Genomic DNA, 20,602 nt, shown 5'->3' on the forward strand with positions numbered 1-20,602 from the left:
TTCATTAATCATATCAAAAAAGACACTGTGGTAGATGTACTATAATTATGAGGATGATATCATGGTACTTTTTGGTAATGGTGGGATCAAACCAGTGTGCTTTCAGTTTCAGAATGGTCTTTGAAGGTAAGACCGCCCTACCATCTTGCTTGTAACTGGAAACTTGGAAAGATGCTACAGTATGTGGAACTGAGAAAAGGAGAAAACTTTTAAGTAGACAGAAGATATTTTGTGGTTAAAAAGGAGAAAGCAAAAGACAGAAAAGGGACAGAGAAAAAGGAAAGAAAGAGATTATTATTGGTGCGTGTTTAGATTTTCCAGCAGATGGTAAAGGAATATTTGAAGTCGCACAAAGGCACTCATCCCTGCCAACACACAGAAGCCACTGATATTGTAAAACGATAGAGAGACAGTGAAACCCACAGAGAGGGAGGAGGGGGTGAACTCAAAAGCTAAACAAACCCCAGAGCGTTCTGCTCTGCTCTGATCCGTCACCTTGTAACCCAGTTCCAACTACACTACAGAGCACTGACACGTTTCCACTGGTGTGCCACCTCAGGCGTAGAGGCGCTACGGTCTTGGTGGATTTGTAAAAGAGGAATAGACATGCTGTACAGAGTGAAGTCTGGCCCAGAGGGAACAACAGGCCAGCCCTTCCATGCACCTCCACCTCCCCAGTGACCTTTCACAGAATACAGCACTGGCAGATATTACTGCTCCTATCTCACCAGGCTCTTAAAGCATCAAAGAAGCCCTAGACTTGGAACACACACAGACACACACAGCCAGGGCTTATACTGATACACACTCTTACAATACGTGCGTGCATGTACAAATACACATGCCACTGCAGATATTTTTATATAAGATGTGCTCAAGCAAATGTGTACAAACAAGCAAAAAGGACAGATATAAAAATAGATGCAAAAGAGGCTTAATTATACTCCTATACTACTATACTTGCAAGTGCACACGTGGAATTGAAAGTGTCCACACACACACACCGCACATAGGCAACACATGCTCCGTCACACACCTGCACAGACACAAAATCACTCCAATTACATGTGGGGTTTTTTTTTTCACCATCCTCCATCAATGCAGTCTTGAGGGACAGAAGATGGGAGCAACAGAGAAGGAGAGGATAAGAGGATGAGAAGGGTGCCTGGAGCCAAAACGAGTTGGTTTTCAAGAAAAGAGTCATCTAAGCTGCCAGTCCCTGTCTTTTCTTTTGGAAAAGTTAATCCCCGTGCCTCTCCCAGCAGATATGATCCCTTGTCTGCAGGAACCTACCGGCTTGAATAGAAGCAGGTGAACTGTCTGGGGATTGTGTCACAGGAGCGATTGGATTCCACAATACACATATGAGCCTTTTTTTCATGGGCCAGCAGAGCTATCATTTGCAAAGCAGGTCCACGTATCACAACTTACCGCATGGTTGTACCGCTGTAATGTGTGTGCCAGGGTGAGATGTGAGCATAAGTACGTGTGTAAGCCTGCTTGTTATAGGCTTACATCTAAGTCTATACATCCTATACAAGCTTATTCAGGTACATTTTTGGTAAGTAGGCTGTAGGAGTGGGGCAGGTTTTACAAGTATTCATAATAGATAATACGGTTTTTTCCATACACAAGTAGACCAGCCTGGACCTGACACCTAAAACACTGAAACACTTTGTTGATAATGACTCAGTAGGTCTGAGCTGAGTCTTAAATCCTCAGCTCAGGGCAATGCTAGAAAAGGCCAGCATTATTGAATATCCTCATAATGTAGAGCTTTTATTGCAACATGTCCATAACACTGTTCAGTAGGTCATTAAAGATGTTATGTGCCTTAGAAAACTCACTTAACTCACAACAGAGATATTCCTACTTCTTGCAGTTTTTAGAGATTCGCAATAGGCCCTTTTTACAACAGACAGTTTATCATAGAAGGAAAAGCATTACAAAAATAATGGCTGGACTCCATTTACGTGAATCCTGCTTACTAGTTTGCCTTATTTGGGCATTCAAATGAAACTGAGCCCTAATTAATGATCATTAATTACACCCACTGTGACAATGAACCCCGTCTACTCACATTTTTCAGCTGCATGTTGGAAGATGTACGACAAATAAGTAAGCCCTTTTTCTCAAGCCAACTGAAAAGAATTTGATATTTGCATGGTGACATTTTAACTATTCACTTAACTGGGTCTCTGTTCACATAAGGGCGGGGGGGGGGGGGGACACAGACAATGAGGTAAGATGAGGGGCGTGCACGTGTCGGGACCAAATGGAGACCAAAGCCTGGTCCATTTCTGAGGTTAGGTTAAGGTTGGGGTTGATTATGGTTAAGGTCAAGGTTTGGGTTAGGCTGTCCAAAATGAATGGAAGTCAATGTAATGTCCCAACAAGGATAGCTGCACAAACGTGTGTGTGGTGTGCGTATGTTTAAAAATATACACTTGTATCTATACAGGTGTGTGTGTGTGTGTGTGTGTGTGTGTGTTGCCCTGTATGATCATGGTTAGCAGCTGTGAGGGGGCCCCAGTCTTTGGGTGGTCTCACACCCTCATCCATAAATTATCACTCGACTCTCCTGCTGCTGGCCTTGAAGTGTGTTGGGGTTAGGTTAACACACTTTGCAAGAGCGTTCACCTCCTGTAAGTATCACTGTGTATCCAACTACTATATACATAAAAATACAGACCATCTGGTAGGGTTGGATAATGTTTACATTATGAAAATTTTGATTAGCCTTAGCATTCTGGTTCTTACAGAGTCATGCTTCTGAGAAAGAAATCTAAATAATTAAAAGCCTAAAACAATTATTTTCAGCACATTTTGGCTTCCATGAACAGTCGTCAGTCATAAATAACACGTTGTTTTGTTATTATTTTTGGTTAAAATAGCTGAAATTATAATGGACTCCAGGGCGTTATGATAAACGTCGTTATTCATGTCAGAAAGACTTCTTCCATTTCATAAAATTATTTCCATGCAGTAATTAAAGTAATGTATCACTACTGCCATAAGGGAAGCTTATCCATACTGTACTTTTGAGCTCTACTGTAGCTCCTGACTGCATATGAAAGTGCAGCAATGACAGTGCATTAATGCATGTATAACCACTGATGTAGACAGATGTGCAGTAGGTCTAAACTTCCTTTTTCAGGAAACAATAAGCAAAATCAAACTAAATTTCAATATTTTTACCACTTTTCAGGAAACAATAAGAATAATTAAGCATTTCAATATTTTTATCTAACAATTGTCAGTTTCAATATTTTCATTTATACACACTGCCTATTAAATGAATATGGTTGCATGTTCCTATTACTTAACAATAACATATTCAGTAAATTCCCACTGACTGGCTTGGTTTTTCAGTCTTGTCACTACCTAAGTGTAATGTAATTGCACATATAGGTCATTTTCTGCAGGACCAGTGCAGTTCCTGATCCAGCCTCTACTATGGATACTGTATGTGTCTGATATATTATGATTCTGAACTAATTACTCAGTGAATGCTTTCCTTCAGCAGGTGAATCCAGTTTTATGTTCAACAAAACAGGTTTCTGTATTTATTGAGAAATTAGGTAGAACATTTTTTTTCCATTTGATAAATACAGACAAGTACACCACACACACACACACACACACACACACACACACACACATACACACACACAGACTTTTTAACTTAAAATAAGCAATTTGTAATTTATTGTGCTTTACCTTATCTGGCTTTATTTCGATTGCATTTTATTACAAATTTGTTTGCCTTTTTGATAGGAAGTGCTTAAATAAATTTGAAACTAAATCAATTTGAACAACTTTTTAAAAATTGCTCTATAAAGTTTAATGTAGCAAGAGTATCGGTGCATTCTGTATGTAATTTTGTTGCATCATGATTTACACATAATTAGCAAAAGTTTGTCCAAAACTACTTTTATCTGTCCATAAAGCTGAGAATAATTGGCAGACTTACTGACACTTGAGACAATAAAGAAAACGCATGCTCAAATAAAACACACAAACAAACCGCCACATGCTACTTAAAACATAATTCACTGCATATTTTACTAGCGTTTAATCATTCCCGTAAGTATAAAAATTGCTGTTATTATCTTTGGCTATTATATCTAATTGTTGCCATAGCTCATATAATCAGAGCTGTACAGGGCCAAAATGTGTGCCTGTTTAAAAGTGTTTGTGGGTGTGTACATACGTATGTGTGCATGAATGAAAGTGTGTGTGTTTCTCTGTGAATGTGTGTGTCTATGACTTAAATATACATGAGAGCAACCGAGCATGCACACATATTTTTGTGTGAATATGTGAGCATGTGTAGGCTTACGTTTGTGTGTGCGTGTGCATGCGCGTGCACATGACTTAAACAAACAGAGCATGTTTGGGAGGAATGTGGTGTGTCTGGAGATTGCAGGTCTCTGAGAACACAGCGCGCTGGGGCACTTAACATAGTTCATCAGCAGCAGTGTGATAGGAGGCTCTCTTTCCAGCTCACACAGGCATCACAATACATACACACACAACTGAACAGTCCGGCATAGTTTCCATTAGGACACACAGTGAGGAGTTAACTGGTGTCTTTAGGGGAGAGATGCAGACAGTTACACCACCACAATTGCCATTTGAAACCTCCCCCTGGCCGCCCACTGATGACCCCTCGATACAGTATTAAAACCTTCTGTCAGCCTCAATCACTGTCAAATCAAGTCGAGTCGTGTAAAGTTCTTATAAAAGAGCTTTTAGCAAGCAGGTTGGACACAAAGTGCTTCATGGAAAAAGACAAAATAACAGATGAAAACAACACATGTAGGACTGTAAAAACAAGAAAGAGCAGACACTTCACAAACTCCACCGAAACTAATTTCAACGTCCCCAGCTCACCGCATGCTAACTCAAGAAAGCCCGGTCAAATGATAAAAACAATGAGTCTTTGAGCGGCTATTACCACCATTTCTCATGAGCTGACATCAATTGTTTTGACTCCGTCAGAAATCAAATGGAACCATGCTCTTGGCGTCTTGCTAAGGTTAATGCTGCAGCTTCAGAACCAATTCAAAACATGGCTCTCCACCAAGGCATCCACTGCGCTGCTGAGTATTATCAAATTCCCAGCGACACTTCCCTCACCGCTTAAAATGCAGAGTGAGATTGGAAGTAATATGCTCAGCTGTGTAGGACAGAGATCATTTTGATACTGTGTAAAGATTGGAAAAGCACAGGGGACGCACAAAAAGCCTCTTAGATTGTATAACTTAATCATGCATGAAAGAAAGCAATACAAAAACAGTCAGTGCCTATTCAAAAACACTGAAGGTTTTTTTTCACCCCCTGCTAACCCTGTCCAAGTTCTGAGCCTCATTGGGAGTGATAGCATTGTTATTAAGCCAAGCTTTTATGAGCTTTGGCCCTTCATGCTGATGATCCCTTTATAGCAGAACGACTGTTTTTTGCTAATGACCTCTGGTGACATTAGTATTAGCATGCTAATGTAGCAAAGGGAAACGGAAAACCCACAAAATACTTGAACTCTTCTTTGTTGGTTTGAAGCAACTGACTTAAAAAAAAAATCCAATAACTATTGTCTTTCGTCAGCCTCCATTGAATAGCAGTAAAAAAGAGAATCATTCCTTGTGCTTGTTTTCAAACCCCATCCCAGGGAACAGATGTTGTTCATTCTGCTTGGCTGTGCTGAGGAAGAGTACCAAATCGTGCTGTTTTCAGCCCAAATAGCTCACGCACAATTACTCTGCCGGGGATCTGTGTGCGTTGGCACGTCACTGCGGTTCCCCCTTTGTTTTCTTAATAATTAGCTTGTGTTTTCACAGGGGGGTTATATGTGTGTGTGGGGAAGCCAGCCTTTTCAAGGCTACTTAATCTACTCCCTAGTCTGTCTCTCTTCCTCTCTCTCTTTCTCACCCTTCCTTAATCTCCTTCATAGTCTCTCTCCCTCATCTTACCTCATTGTCTGTGTCTCTCTCCCAATGCCAAGAGTGAGCAAGTGGCAATTCAGGTGTTTTTTGCTGCAGCCCATATTTGATCAGAGGAGCGAAGTAAAATTATGAAAAGTCGCACCATTTTTGCATCAGCGGCCTTTTCATCTCTGGAAGGGTTGTGAATTCTGGAGAGGATCAGAGCAGTGGTCATGGTGAGTGCTGTGAATTAATGGGAAGGCACATGGCCATTCATGTTGTATTAATATTGAATGTAGTGAAGCATGGCTCCAGCAATGATCAAATCATATCACACACACATATCTACAGCATCAGTCAAGAGTTTGGACACACTTTCTCATTCAAGTGAATGGGAAGGCGTGTCCAAGCCTTTGACTGGTGCAGTTTTTGGAAGAACTAACATAAAAATGTTTTCAGATTTCACAGATAGCTTAAAAAGTCATATTTGGATCGTCAAAACTTGTTTAAAAATCCTTAGGAATGGAGGACAAAGGAGTACTGTGCTTTCTTTCTTTTTTTCTTACTTTTGTACTGCCTCTCTGTCAGTATCTGTACCAAATGTGTGCCCAACACATGAACTCCACTGTTAAACACACTTCCACTGTAAACATGTCAATCAATAGTGGCTGTGTTTGACCAGTGGTCGATATGCTCTGTGGGAGCCAATCTCATCAATTTTCCACCTGCTCAGCTGCCTCGATCACCTTGACCCCGATGGGATCTGCTCACATGGCTGCTGTTAATTAAACTGAACTGAGGACATGCATTTGATAAAGCACACATGCACAGATAAAGACGCTGTCACTTACGGGAGCACAGCTGTAGTCAGCTGGCTTACACAAACACACACGCACATTTGCGCAGACACATTTTAGATGCTACAGAAGAAGCACTGTGACTGGGAGGGTCACTGGTTCAGTCCTTGAATCATTTGGGAAAATGTGGGTAGGGAAGGTGAATGAGTAACACTCTGCCATTAACAGCTATTGAAGAGGTGCAACCGGAGCAAAACATACAAAGGCAAATGTTGTTATAGAGATTTACCAGTTGTCCAATTTACATCTACTTAAAACCAAAAAAAAATACAAAGACATCTTTTTAGTTGGTTAAACAGAAAAGATGAACAATGTTTACACAAAGTAAACTTGTCCAAGTTTCTCAACGAGAGATGGATTTAACAGCCAAGTTTTGGGCTAAATGAGGGCTGTAATGCGCAGATCAGATTTATCTAATAAAACAATGTCTGTGGATACCAGGTGGCTCAAACCCAACTGCTCCTCTAGAGTTGCTTCGTGTGCGACGGTACAAGACTGTGCAGAGCTGGTCGCAGGTGTGAATGCACAGAACGGTATGAATGTGGTGTTAATGTTTATAGAAAAGACAGTTGACGCTTAGATGACTTTCAATAAATTGTTAAACACACACACACTCACTCTCTCTCTCTCTGTCCAACTCTGATCCTTTTTGAGAAAAGAATACCATGCCCTCATATTATCATGGTATTTATAAGATATGAGTTAAAACGGAGGGCGATTTTAAAGCACGGATATATGAATAGGGGCCAACTGAGGTTAATGGCAAAGAATCTGGATGAATGTTGGCTTGACTGTTCCTTCCTTCCCTTAACTTGGTACAGACTGGTATCTGTGCCAACCCCTAAATGCAAACATTTCGACGGCTAAATATTTGTTGAACACCCAAAACCAGCATAAATACTGAATGATGTTAACAATAAAGTACAGAGGCTAGCTGTAGTTCTTCTAGTGGCATCATTCATCATCATTTAGGCCAAAAACGCTTGGGGAATAAAGCATTTTATAAAGAAGAAGACTTGTTGGACAGGTTAAATTTTGATATACTGTATATGTTTTCATTTATTATATTGTTATATTTTGTCAATTTTATGCTTGTTTGGGTCAATGTGCCCCTCCTGCATATCAAAAACCCACAAAGACACATCCACTCTATACGTGACTATGTAAACTTTGAAAAAGGCAAATAAGGTGATATGCACATGAACACACACATCCACGCACATACACAGAGGCGTTACTTTCCCCCCTGGCACAGGCCGTCGATGAGGCTGTGGGAATGGGGTCACACCTGCAGTGGCTGGCAGGGTGATAAACGATGTTGCTTTAAACTTTGGAGACCGTCATTTTTGGGAGCCACTGTTTACCCTCCATTGAAGTATAATGGGAGCCTTTGAAGACCAGAGCGCCAGGGACAGAGGCTGCCCTCTGTCTGGTGTTTTGAAAGGAGGAGAAACTAGCCCTCGATTAGCTAATGACACATTCTGCTTCGATTTGCCATAATAGGACAGAGCGGCCCTCTGACATTACCGTAGGACTGGCATTTCCTACTCTGGCTGCATTGGAAAGTTTCTCACAGCGGTCAAATGAAATAAATCACTTTATACACCAGATCTTTTTCTTGCACTTTACAGCAAGGTGTCAGTTTTTATGATGCAAATAAAAAAAAATTCAAGTTCACAATGAAGATATAGGCATACATGTTTTTACAAGATGTCTAAATCTTCGAACAGTGTGAAATTTCATGTAAAAACTCCCTTGCTGTCACACAAATACACATGTATACATGCCATTCATGCATTATGAGGTGGGCAGCTCATGCTCTTCAGTCAACGCCTGTCCAAAAACCCCTTTGACGGTGCTTGCTGTATCAGACGCCAGAGCTGCTTTTTCATGCTAGTTTGGAGAAGTCATCAGTAGATCCTCTTACCACCTCCCTTATCAGATGAGGCTGCATATCTGGGTTCTCCTCCTTATTTGTCTTTTAGGCCTGAAGCGATAAAGTGACACGAGAATGACAGTCTAGACTGCAGCTGTCTCGGTATGAAGCATTCCAAACCTTCACTGAAAAGCACTGTAGTCTCTGCCACACACACACACACGCACACGCACACACATACACACACACACACACAGACAATAACACTAACACATCTCCATGAGCAAAAGCACTCAGGAGAAACACACACCTGCGCAGATACATTCGCATGCAGTACACACAAATACACAATTATATGGGTATGCACACTGCCACATGCAGCAGAGAAAACAGCCAATTGAAGTCAATCCAAGCATGCAGTGACTGTGTATTAGATCATGATTAGCCCGTACTGCCTGCAGCATGCGGAACGTAGAACATCCAGATTTTTTTACATTTTTTTGTTAGAGGATTTATGCGGTTAGTAACACCACAGACTTTTATTGAAAGTCTTATATTAACTGTCATTCAAGTTTTCAGCTTCTTCTCAATACATTTTGATTATACTTTTCATGCAGATTTACAGTTATGAATAGACAATTTAGGAGCGTGCTCAATAGATACAAAAGCCAGTAAGACTTTGCTGTAAATACAATAATGTTATGTGTGCGGATAAGTTGGGAGATTAAAGGAAAAACATGATTATTTTATGATGCATTATGTCTTTTATGGTATAAATTTACACTTAGGCTAATGTATGTGCATGAAAGTATCTGCACATTTATCTGAACAGAGAACAAAAACACAAAAGTCACTTTATATTTTCATCAATGAAAACTTTTTATTTTCATTCAGAAAAAAAAACAAAAAACTTTTCCTCATTCTCCTCTTTGAAATCAAGTCACTTCCCTCAGCAAAGCAGCCCCACTGGAAAGTTGCAACCATGACAAATGGGTTTAAATAACGACCATGCAGCAGCAATCTCCTCACAGCGCGGTGCATTGCAGCTGTCATTCATCACGCCACCGCAGCATAACGTGGGACTTCCACAACAATTACTTCTGTCATTAAACTCCCTGTATTGTTGTCGTTTTCTCGTGTGATAAGGGTGATTACTGGCAAAGCGAGGGCTAATCTCCTCCGATCTGCTCTGCGGTAGAAGGAAAAAGCAAACCTCAGCTTGCCACTCAAGCCTGACCAGGGAGCAGGCCTGTACTGCTGTGTTGGACTGCCCCTCTGTGGCTGCTTGGAAAAACTTTTGATTATACTTTGAAGCTTCATATGGTGTTATAGTCAGGGCTGAACAGTTTCTTTTTTTGGAAAAATGGCCATGTAGAAATAGTCAAAACTGGTTTCACCTGCAACCACAAAGACACCCTGAATTTATAACTTTTTGGGCTGCATAGAAGGAGTGAATAATGTAGAAAAGTATTTTCTCTTATTGATTTATCTCATTAAATGGGTGCTAAACACAAGACATGTAGATAAAAGCATAAAGTTTTCCACTTTGGTCTCAATATTATCTGCACTGTGAACAGTAAACACATTTTTACTGCTGCATATTGATCATAAATGCTGATCAGTTTCAATGATTTTTCAGTGAGTTATTTGGGATTATCTCGACTTCACTGTGCTTTTTCATTCAACCTAATAAAGTCATGGATGTTCAAAACTATTTTATTACCTCTTCTATTAATCAAGCTGATTTTTTTTTTAACACAATGTCAATTAATACTGATATTTTGCTGAATTCTCTATTATGTATAGGATTTAAGTGAATCAGGATAATGTATCACTCATATGTCCTCTATGTAAGTCTCTCTTTAACTCCTCATTATTGGCTCCTTTCAATATTGCTAATTCACAAGTTTATCTGATGTACCTACTGCACATCATCTGGGATAATAGCATCTGAAAAGTCTTAAAGGTGGTGTAAATATTTAGTAGCGGGGCATATAATCTATCCCGTTCCGCTGCCATCCAGTCATGTACAGTATATGGACATACTGCTGCTCTCACAAGCTCTTTTACTCTCTCAGGCTACATCATTCACATCATTGTAAAAGTGGAGGCCCTTCATCACTTTACAGTACCCAGCGCTACCGTTAGCCCCAGGCTCTCTCACATCAAGGCCTATAGCCTTCCGCCCCACGCTGGCTGTAAACCTCGGTTCTGGATGTAAGAGGAAAGAAGGATGAGAAGGGTTATTGATGTGCAATAAACCCCTTTATTTTATCGAGGGAGAGAGGAAACTAGGTGTGCAGCGAGGAGAGGAGGCACTCTCGCTGTCCATTTGCAGCAGGTGTGTCTCTTTTGAGGAATACTGACGAGAAACAGGAGATTTTTGTCCACGAGCTTTGTTTTGTTGTTTGTTTACTCGGGGGCCCCGTAAACTGCAACAAGCACAGAACTCTATTTGAGATTTGGACAGGCTTGTGTATATTCTCTCAATACTTGGAAAATGTTATTTGATTCAGATCAACCACTAACCCTCTGTTCGTGATCACGGTGCATCCATGAAATCTGAACACAGTACGCTTATCATTCTGGCAATTCCGCTACAGCCACATTTTGGGATGAATCCACACATTCGTTAGATTCATTTCAACACAGACACCAAAAGGACGTTTCATCTGCTGTATGTGTGCCAAATTCTTATATCACAAAAGCTCAAAAGGCTTAAATTATCACTGAAAATACCTGGTGATTACACTGCTTTAATATCAGCTATGAGTGACTCACATTTGATGTTTTAGGCGATTAATGATTTTATCCAGAGTAACTCTCAGTGTACACAACGTTAGAGTACAGTCCTGGCATTTCAATGCCAGCAGCGAAAGATTTTGTAGTAAATCTCAAAGACAGAATGAAAGCTGTAGCAAATATGCATGTAGCTCTGCGATATCTATAAATGAAGACTTATGATCCAGGGAGAAATAAGACTGACACTTTTCCTAGTTGGCAAAACAATATCACATGCTACAAGCAGCATGCAACCTAATCTATCCAAAATATTCTTGTAAACCTGCACACTTGTATGATAACATGACTCCGGCATTAGCTACTGTATGGAGAGGAAAGTGAGATTCAGACTGCTTTTTATGAGACCTGGCCAGCTGCCCTCCTCTTCTTCCCCAGCTGTTGAGTATTCCTGATACAACAGAGGGGACCCGCTCCTGTCTGCACGCCATTTCACCCTTCTCTTCAACCTGCAATACATACATACACACTAACACACACTTCTACTTTTCAAAGGTATACACACACACTCACACACACACACACTTGTGCATGAGAAAAACATAGAAACAGAAGCATGCAGTGACCTTGCACATGCCTGCATGAGAAACACTTTTCACACACATACACCCACAAACACACATGATCACACACATACACACACACACACACACACACACACACGTCCTTAGGGCGATCATTTGTCATCTGGAGAGGAATCTACAGTCATGCTCTTTATGCTGAAGGCTCTGTCTTAAGGCATTCCTCTGGAAATTTATGTCCAAACAGCTGTGGTCTCATCCGCCTCTATGCGGACCTCGAAGACAACGCTGTCCCAGGAATTATGAGGGGAATCCAATCCATTATACACCTCCAATCCATTCTTGAGTGTGCGTGTATGCACATTTTCTCTGTGTCTTTGTACATCCCTGAGTATGTGTAACGGTGAGCGTTTCCCTGCTTTCACAGTGTGCTTGCAGCTGCCCGACTCCCCCTGTGTGTGTGTGTGTACGATTGTGTGTATGTGCACGTGTGCTTATGTGTAAAGGATTCAGAGATGGTTTCGCATTCAGCTCTTTGATGAGTGAACAGTTATCCCGCGGCTTTATGCATCGGAAGACCATGGTTTAAAGGGGAAAAGCCCAGATTCACATTGTGACCATATGGACTGTTTAGTTACGAGGTCCACACCAGAGGTAAACAGTGGGCCACAGTAATAGATGAGGTCTTCAAACGGCCACAGAGTCGGCAGCGCAGAGTGACATCATCATAAAGCTGGTCTGCACATGGGAGGAAGACGATGAATAATCTGCATTTAATATAATAAATGGACGTTTCATTTTCAAAATTTTATTTATCCATTAAAAGGCCATTGACAGCTATTTCCTACCTCACATTACACAATTACACACAGTCAAACCTGGATCCTTGAACCTTGAGGAAAAAGGACAGCATTTACTCATAAAGACAACCAGTCTCAAAGTGAACCTATGAAACCTGTAACCTTCCATACCCAGGCTTGATTCTCTAAAATAATTTGGTGTTTTCATTACTAATAGTTCATTTAAGCCTGATAGATGACAGGCCAACCCTAACTCATTCTCCGAGGGTTATTTTTGTGTGGATTTTTTTTCCTCTGTAGATTAAACACACTGACGGGAGTAAGGCAACGTAAAGGATGGAAACTCAATGAAGTGTGATGATGATGTGATGTGTTTAGCGAAGAGGGTTCAAGGCCTCGCTCTGTGCATGTTTTCAGCATTGCGTCACTTTCTTATAAGGCCAAACACCACTGGGGTGTACAGTAGTGGAGGGAGAGAGAGAGAGAGAAAGGGGGAAAATTAAAGAGAGAGGATGCAATGGAGAAACGTATGAAAGGTGCGTTCGAGCTTCTTTCTGATGAAGTTGTCCAGGTACTGCCGCTCCCTCTTTTCATCTGATTGCTGATGTTTTTGAAAAATCCCAGATAAATGAAAGTCACTGGAACTAGAACTGAGAGATAACACACTGCAGAAGATGGATTGGAAAAAGAGAAAGAGCAAGCCAATCTTGCTAATGTGTTAGATTGACCCCTAACAATCTGCATCTTGCACAATATCACCAAGACAAGAAAGTTACATGCATGTAATAAAGGTTAAATTAGACAATAAGGAGGCAAAAACAGATGACACCACTGTGAGAGCGCCTACCGCCTTGTATAAGTAAACAAATTAAGTTTTAAAAAAAGGCAAATCCTTGAAACAAGAGGGTGTTCTAATGTCTATAATGTAACAACAAAAAAGCTAGAAACCTGTAATTAAATGTTCAGTTTTTTAGATTTTTGATATTGAACCATAAACGTTTAAATACAGTTCCAGTCAAAAGTTTGGACACACTTGAATATACTATTACAGTAAGTAGTCCAGTACCTTTCTTTATTAGAAGTGGATCATTACACCTCGAAACAACAAACAAAAAGTGTAAGAACAGAATTTAAAGAGTTAAAAAAAAAGAAAAAAAACAATCTAAGTCCAGTTTCTGTTGGACACCCTGGTGGTCCAAACTTCAGTCTCACCTGCTGACTCTTGAAAAACTAATTTGACCCGGCGCTGGGAGGTGAGGGCTAAATAAAAGAAAAACATTGTTATCATGATTAATCAGCGGCTCTGTCAGCTGGGCCAAGGTGAATAGGAAGTGGCACAAATGACTGCATGGAATTCCTGGTGTGTCAGACAGAATAAAGCGGCAACGTCCGTCCTTCACTCACTCTTTATTTCACTCACTTATTCAAAGGAAAGCTTGTTCCAGTGGGATTCATAATTCCTCGTCTTTCCCCGCAGTGCAGGCCTAAATCAATTGATTTTAAGTCTGTGAGTCTGCGGGTGACACACTCCAAGTTTGTAAATCATAAAACATCACCCAGACACAGGATTAACTGCTATAAATAAGATGTCGGATTTTCTTTTTCCTTGTTATGAAACTGCATGATTTCTGACCAACAAACGCCAATCCGTACACACACAAAGCTGCACATGTTCGTTTTCATTGCGGTACGAGTGAAAAAATTAAAAAAAATAAATAAATAAATTTTAAAAAATGATACAACTGACAGAAGGCAGCTCTAAGTGTACAGACTGTGTCCCCATTCTCAACCAGACAAAAACAACCAGTGTTTATGGGATAATGTGTTTTTTAGTTTGCCAGACAAATCTCTTAAGTATTCTTTGTTTCTACATGAGACAAAACTATAAATGGCAAACATGTATTTTTCCAGCAGCTTTTCCAGGTTCAGTCTGTCTGATCAGGCAGGCAGCTAGAGCTGCAATGGTTAGTTAATTAACTGATTAGTCAGTTGACACAAAATTAATTGCCAATTATTTTGATGATCAATTAATCATTTTGAGTCAAGAAAAAAAGACTAAATTTCTCTGGTTTCAGCTTCTTATATATGAATATCATCTGGTTTCTTTAGTCTTCTATGATGGTAAACTGAATATCTTTGGGTTGTGGACTGCAGGTCAAGACAAAACAAGACATTTTAGGTTGCATTTTGCGCTTGAAAATAATTGACAGATTAATCAATAATGAAAATAATCGTTAGTTGCAGCTCTATAGACAAGCACAGTTTTCATTCTATATGGTACAAATAACCAAAATATACTATCTATGTAATTAACTTTGCCAGTTTCTCAGGCCAACATGGATCAGAAGTCTGAGCATCTACAATTCCATGACAACTGGGCAAACTGTCCGCTGATGAAGATCATGTAATATGACCAAAAGCTCCAGAATAGTTTATAAATGAACCTTGCGGTGAGATTAATTTCTCAGCTGCTGTTTCTATTGTCAAGAATGAACTTTTGGAAAATTCAATGCATTTTATTTGTTTCACTAACCGTGTCATTGTAGCAAAGTCACAGGAGTTTTCCATGATTTGCTGAAAACACCAGGATGAAATGCCAGAAATGCCAAGACAAGTGAGTTTTGGGAGTAAATGGAAATGGATTTGGATTTTAACAGCTATTTGCAAATACTGTTTAACTATAATATATTACAGCATTAATTTATCCTAATCTGTTTATCGCATCCTACTTACAGAAGTTTACCTTCCTGTGACTGACAACTTACTGCGACTCGAATTATATGATTTAACCAGATGTGTTGAATCAATTTGGTCCCCCCCAGCAGGTTAATGCTGTCTGTTGTCAGCATTCTAATCCTTCTGAAGACAGAAAAGTTTTGGAGGAAGGCTTCTTCTACCCCCTTCTGGCCTGAGGAGGTCATTTGGTCTGATGCCTTTTACTCCATATAATATAAACTTCCTCACCACAGGCTGCTCACAAACAGCATAAATAAACAACCGCGGGACAAAGCAGGGTTTGGAGCTTGTTAGGGCGTACGATTTCAACATGAGAGTTTGTTTGTTCAAATTTGCTCGCACAGTGACCTAACTCTTTTATACTGAGCACATGTGGGGAAGAGGGCATAGGAAGGCGAACATTACAGAGGGAAAAAAAGTGGAAAAATCCATATTTTTCCAATATGCAGACGGGGCAGTTCATCAGGCAAAGTTTGACACATGTCTTTGAACAGAGTTAGAAACAACAACTTGGTGGAAAAAGTAAAAGGATGGAGTAGGGTGGTTTGGCTAAACAAATGTCATTCTTGGACGCTGCTGCAGGGAGGATGAGAGAAGGAAAGATGATGAAAAGAATGAAAAGATACATTCCTGAGAATCTAACTCACTGCCTCACTGTTTCCTGGGCTTGATTAGAGGGATGCAGTGACTTGCGGGTACATTAAGATTAAGATCTTGGCTGTCCAGGGGGAATTACAAAAAGGAAGTAATATGGGTGTCTTTATCAAATGTGACATTGTTTCTTATAAAAGGAAGTCTCATTACGCCTTACACTTACACCGCGCAGCCATGCAGCTGCAGTACACACTGTATGTGATGGTTGCAGAAGCTTTTTTTGTAATAGAAAGGTCACGTTTCACCCACATAAGGCCCGGTCCGAATCGTTACATTGAGGCTTTCAGTGAGTAAAGCTTCACTTGATTTGTATTTACCAGTATACACAATTCTAACTGGATCATAAAGTCACCCTGGACTTCCATCCTAAACATTTTACCTTTTTTTTCCTTCTTCTATATAGTTCTATATGTCTTATAATTTGGGATATTATGGCTTTGGGCCACATGTTTACTGCTATTTTGACATGTAAAGTCAAGCATAGGAACACAAGGTTATGGTCATTCTGTAACATAAAGAGAAGTTTAAAATCCACACACGCAGGAGTTAGTTGCTGTGACACTGATGACTCAGTTTAGACTCTATTAGGAAGACAATTAAAATGTGAACAGCCACTCCTCATTATAAAACCTGAAAAGCTCGGCTGTTGAGAAAGAATATCATTTTTTAATAGCATTTGAACAAAGGAACCAGCCGGGGTGCAACCAGGATAATTTACACTGCAAAATGAGATACACTACCACATCTCAGTAAAAAAAAAGAAAAAGAAATGAGTTCAACCTATGCCATTTCCATTAATTGCACCAAATTAAGTGCTGTCCACTGAGGGAACTAATTTTAGATTGTCTATCATGAGTGATGATCCATCAGTGACCAATTTACCCAGTAGCTTCTATTGCAAATGTTGCTATATAATGCTGCTTGCTTGTAGTAATCACACCCTCTTAGGGTCAATCAAGCACAAAAGTCATTTTCAACTCTTTGGACTGCACTGGTTGCTGGGTTGGCGGTCATGTAAACAAAAACCAGGCTACAGGTTAGTAATAATTAGTAGCACCTGCTCCTGGGATGTGATATGCCAGTCAAACTGTTGGACAATAGATCTGTATGGGTTTCCCAGTAAGCACTTGAGGACCCTGAAACTGAAGCACCTAAATGGAATTCAACCATCATTAATTTTATTTAAACCTGCTTTTGTGTGACAGGTCAAAATGACAATTTTACATATTAATTAAACCACCAATTTGTTTTGGGCACAATATAACAGGAAATTAATAACTCAAACATGATTGGCAAGTATTTTTATGCAGAAATCAATCCTAAAAGTAACATTAACAAAAACAAATACTGTCTTTGAAACACGGCATTCCTGTAAAACATACACTGCAAAAAATATCTTATGATTCATAGAATCACTTTCAAAATCGAGAGAAATTAACATTTCTCAATTATCTAAAAGGAATCATACAATCTTAAATGACATATTTCAGTACTTGATTGGACCTAATTAATTTGTTGCTCTCATTTCTAAATAAAACAGTATTTTTAATAGTTAAAGTAACATTACAAAAATATTATATTGTTACATTTTGGACCGATTGCCGAAGTCAGTGTCCAGGAAAATGTACAGCAAACCTGGTATGCTGTGTCATAGATGGCTTTCAGTCTTGTGTTTCTAGTACATCCGGCAACATTTGCTGACTGCTGCAGGGCAACGGTGACCAAGGATCTGACTGCAGGCTATGATCCTGACTTAACACAGGGTTTGTTTTGTTGTCTTGTATGATACCCCGTCACACAGCCTTAGAAGTTGCCTTGTGAGCAAACATATTAACTCCAATGTTTGTTGCCCCCAAAAGTGGTACAAATTACTACCGGACCAAACTGTACATCGTGTCTTTTACTTCAGCTCTGCTTTGATCGCTTTGATGGAGGGGTGTCAGATGAGTCTGCTGCTTTCTTGGATGCTGATTTTTTTCTAGACTCTTTTTCTTCTGGTTCATAGAGGGCATTCCTGACAAAGCGTGCTGCAGCCCCCTTATCCAGACGGGCAGCTTTCTTCTTGTCTGTGATCTCCTTCACTCTGTTCATGTATGTCCTTATTCGCTCCTGAAGAACACAGAATGGTTGCAGAGACATTAGACAATAAACATAAATAGAGAGACAGAATGATAACACAGAAGACATACATACCAATTCCTGTTTGATTCCATGTTCTCTGGGATTTACTCCTTGTGTAACCAAGTACACTGTAAACAATGACAAAAATTAGATATTTTAAAATATGTGTCAAAAAGAATATTAATACTGTGCTCAAAAAAGAGGAACGAATTCCTTTAAAAAGTCAAGGCACACTGTTTCATCAAGGTACAAACATTAAAAAAGCCTTTACTACATTGGCTACATGATAAAAACAAGACCTGCTGGCGATCCTGGGGACTGGCTCAAAAGCTTTGTATTTGGCTTTTTGGTTTAATGCCATAGGTGAGATGCATGTTTAACACATCTGCTGTGTGGAGACCACTTCAGATATCTTGCCAACATCATTAAATCTCAGTGTTGTTTGGAGTATACTGCCAACTTTATATTTATGTTCCTCTAAAGCACAGGATATAGAAACAATCCAAAAAACTTACTCCAGAATAATGAATTGAGGGTGTAGGCGGACATCAGGTCCAGCTTGGCTTGATCCAAAGGATCCAACTGTCAATAAAGCAGATTTATGTTACGTTAGCATCATTAGTATAATTTTTTTTTTTACAAAACACAAAAATAGTAGACACTAAGCTGACCTACTTAACAGACTCTGGGGTTATTGTGGTGAAATTATTGTGTTTTTGCAAGTTTGAGCAAAACAGCTCCCATACCCCGGTGTACTTTGCATACTGGGTGAAATGAACGTTCTCACATGGTTTATAGTGATGCATTGTAGTTCCCTTGTATTTTTCTCTGTGGGTCCGCTCCATTTCAGTGTGCCAGTAACAGCGAGGGCTAGGAAAACTGTTTAAATGGAGTGTAATCTTTCAGCTAGCGGCAGCAACCACATAATTGTCAGCTGACAAGGCAAACAATAATGTCGGCCTACAGGGCAAAAGCCATGGTAGCTTTCCAAGCTGACAAATAAGAGACAGCATGAACAGTAATGTTCACAATATGATTTTATGTAAGCCTGAATGACATTCATCAGTTCTCAGTCTTATCAATCTCCCTTGACTTGTTTGTGTTTGTATGGGCCATGTAGTCGTGGTAACATAAACACCGCACTCGCCGCTGAAATTTGGCGGCGGATCTGTCATATCTGCCGGCTACAATAACTGTCAAATGGTGTGCATGGCGTGGTAATGGGACAGACCCACTGTGGAAAGACACTGAAAATGCACCAAGTTTACCAACTCATCACTGATTTGGACCACAGCAAATAAACTATAGGTTTGAAAATGCCCTTACAGACAGTTTTTTAAGATATCAAAATGTATTGTTAGGTTATCTTTTGTTCACAATATTGCACTGTTAGTAATGGCATGTTAAACCTAGTCTGTTTCAAATCAGGGACTTGTGGCCTGTCAATCTGTCTCCTACAAACCTCACCCAGAAACAGCAGGATCCCCCACATATCACACAGGACCCCCTCAGACTGCTTTGTTGAAAATCTGTTTGTCTGCCAACATACCAGACAATCTGCCTGAAAATGATTCAATCTGTTTTTTTCTGTCAGGTCACTGAAGGAGGATTATTTTGGTTCGCTTGGATTTTTCTGTGTGTGAAAAGAAACCGACTGATAATCAAAATAGATGGCATCGATTAATCGACTACACGTTGCAGTTCTGTTCCAATCTGTTTAGTGTGTGTGTGTGTGTGTGTGTCTATGTCAGCTTGTTTTTCTGCCTAATTCCCGCTGTGGAAAAACATTCGTCAGCCTACTTTTTGCAGCAGGTCATTTCTGGGCATCGACATCAACTTCTCCAGCATAGTTTTGACAGAAGAGACTGACGAGTCGAAGCCTGTGAGCTGTTCGTCTATCTCGTGTGGGTAGTCCTCGGTTCTGCTGTCCGCTGCCATTTTCCTGTAAAGCAGTTGATAAAGCTCACATTCAAAGCATGTCGGGCCAGTTAACGTTAGCAATGTGAGCTAGGTAGCTAGTAGCTGACGCATGTTGCGAACAGGCGAACATTTACATGAATGGAAATAAAGAAAATTTCAAAGTTGTTTCTGAAGCAATAGTTTGCTGATTTAATTGTAATACAAGGTTCATTTCACGCTTAAATGTGACAATATTAAGATGTTTCTGGTTTACCTTTCTTGCACGCTGCACGCTGTCGCCGACAGGAAGTGACGTTAAACAACAACACAGCTCGTCTTCTTCTGCACTCTACTGCCGTCTGCCGTTTGGAGGACTTTACCCTAGTTAGCGTTAGCGGTTAATAGCATTTTTAGT

At 40.1% G+C, this 20,602-nt stretch overlaps 1 protein-coding gene across 1 annotated transcript; it reads right to left on the reverse strand.

The window, feature by feature from the left end:
- Positions 1 to 17,323: 17,323 nt before the first annotated feature.
- Positions 17,324 to 20,552, reverse strand: c1d (C1D nuclear receptor corepressor). Its single transcript, XM_042432824.1, has 5 exons — positions 20,462 to 20,552; positions 20,089 to 20,230; positions 18,804 to 18,870; positions 18,361 to 18,416; positions 17,324 to 18,276 (listed from the first exon to the last, which is right to left on the reverse strand). Exons 2-5 carry the CDS (start codon positions 20,224 to 20,226, stop codon positions 18,073 to 18,075), a joined length of 465 nt encoding a protein of 154 aa, XP_042288758.1. The 5' UTR covers positions 20,227 to 20,230; positions 20,462 to 20,552; the 3' UTR covers positions 17,324 to 18,072.
- Between the last annotated feature and the right edge of the window lie 50 nt (positions 20,553 to 20,602).

The sequence above is a fragment of the Thunnus maccoyii genome, chromosome 14, assembly GCF_910596095.1.
Source record: "Thunnus maccoyii chromosome 14, fThuMac1.1, whole genome shotgun sequence".
Taxonomy (NCBI): domain Eukaryota; kingdom Metazoa; phylum Chordata; class Actinopteri; order Scombriformes; family Scombridae; genus Thunnus; species Thunnus maccoyii.

Bases quoted from the DNA above. Each gene is read 5' to 3' on its own strand.
- c1d (XM_042432824.1), bottom strand. From the start codon at position 20,226: ATGGCAGCGGACAGCAGAACCGAGGACTACCCACACGAGATAGACGAA. The intron at 18,871-20,088 runs GTAGGCTGACGA...CTTTATTGACAG, and splicing joins GAAATGACCTGCTGCAAAAA to TTGGATCCTTTGGATCAAGC. The intron at 18,277-18,360 runs GTATGTATGTCT...TGTGTTCTTCAG, and splicing joins ATGGAATCAAACAGGAATTG to GAGCGAATAAGGACATACAT.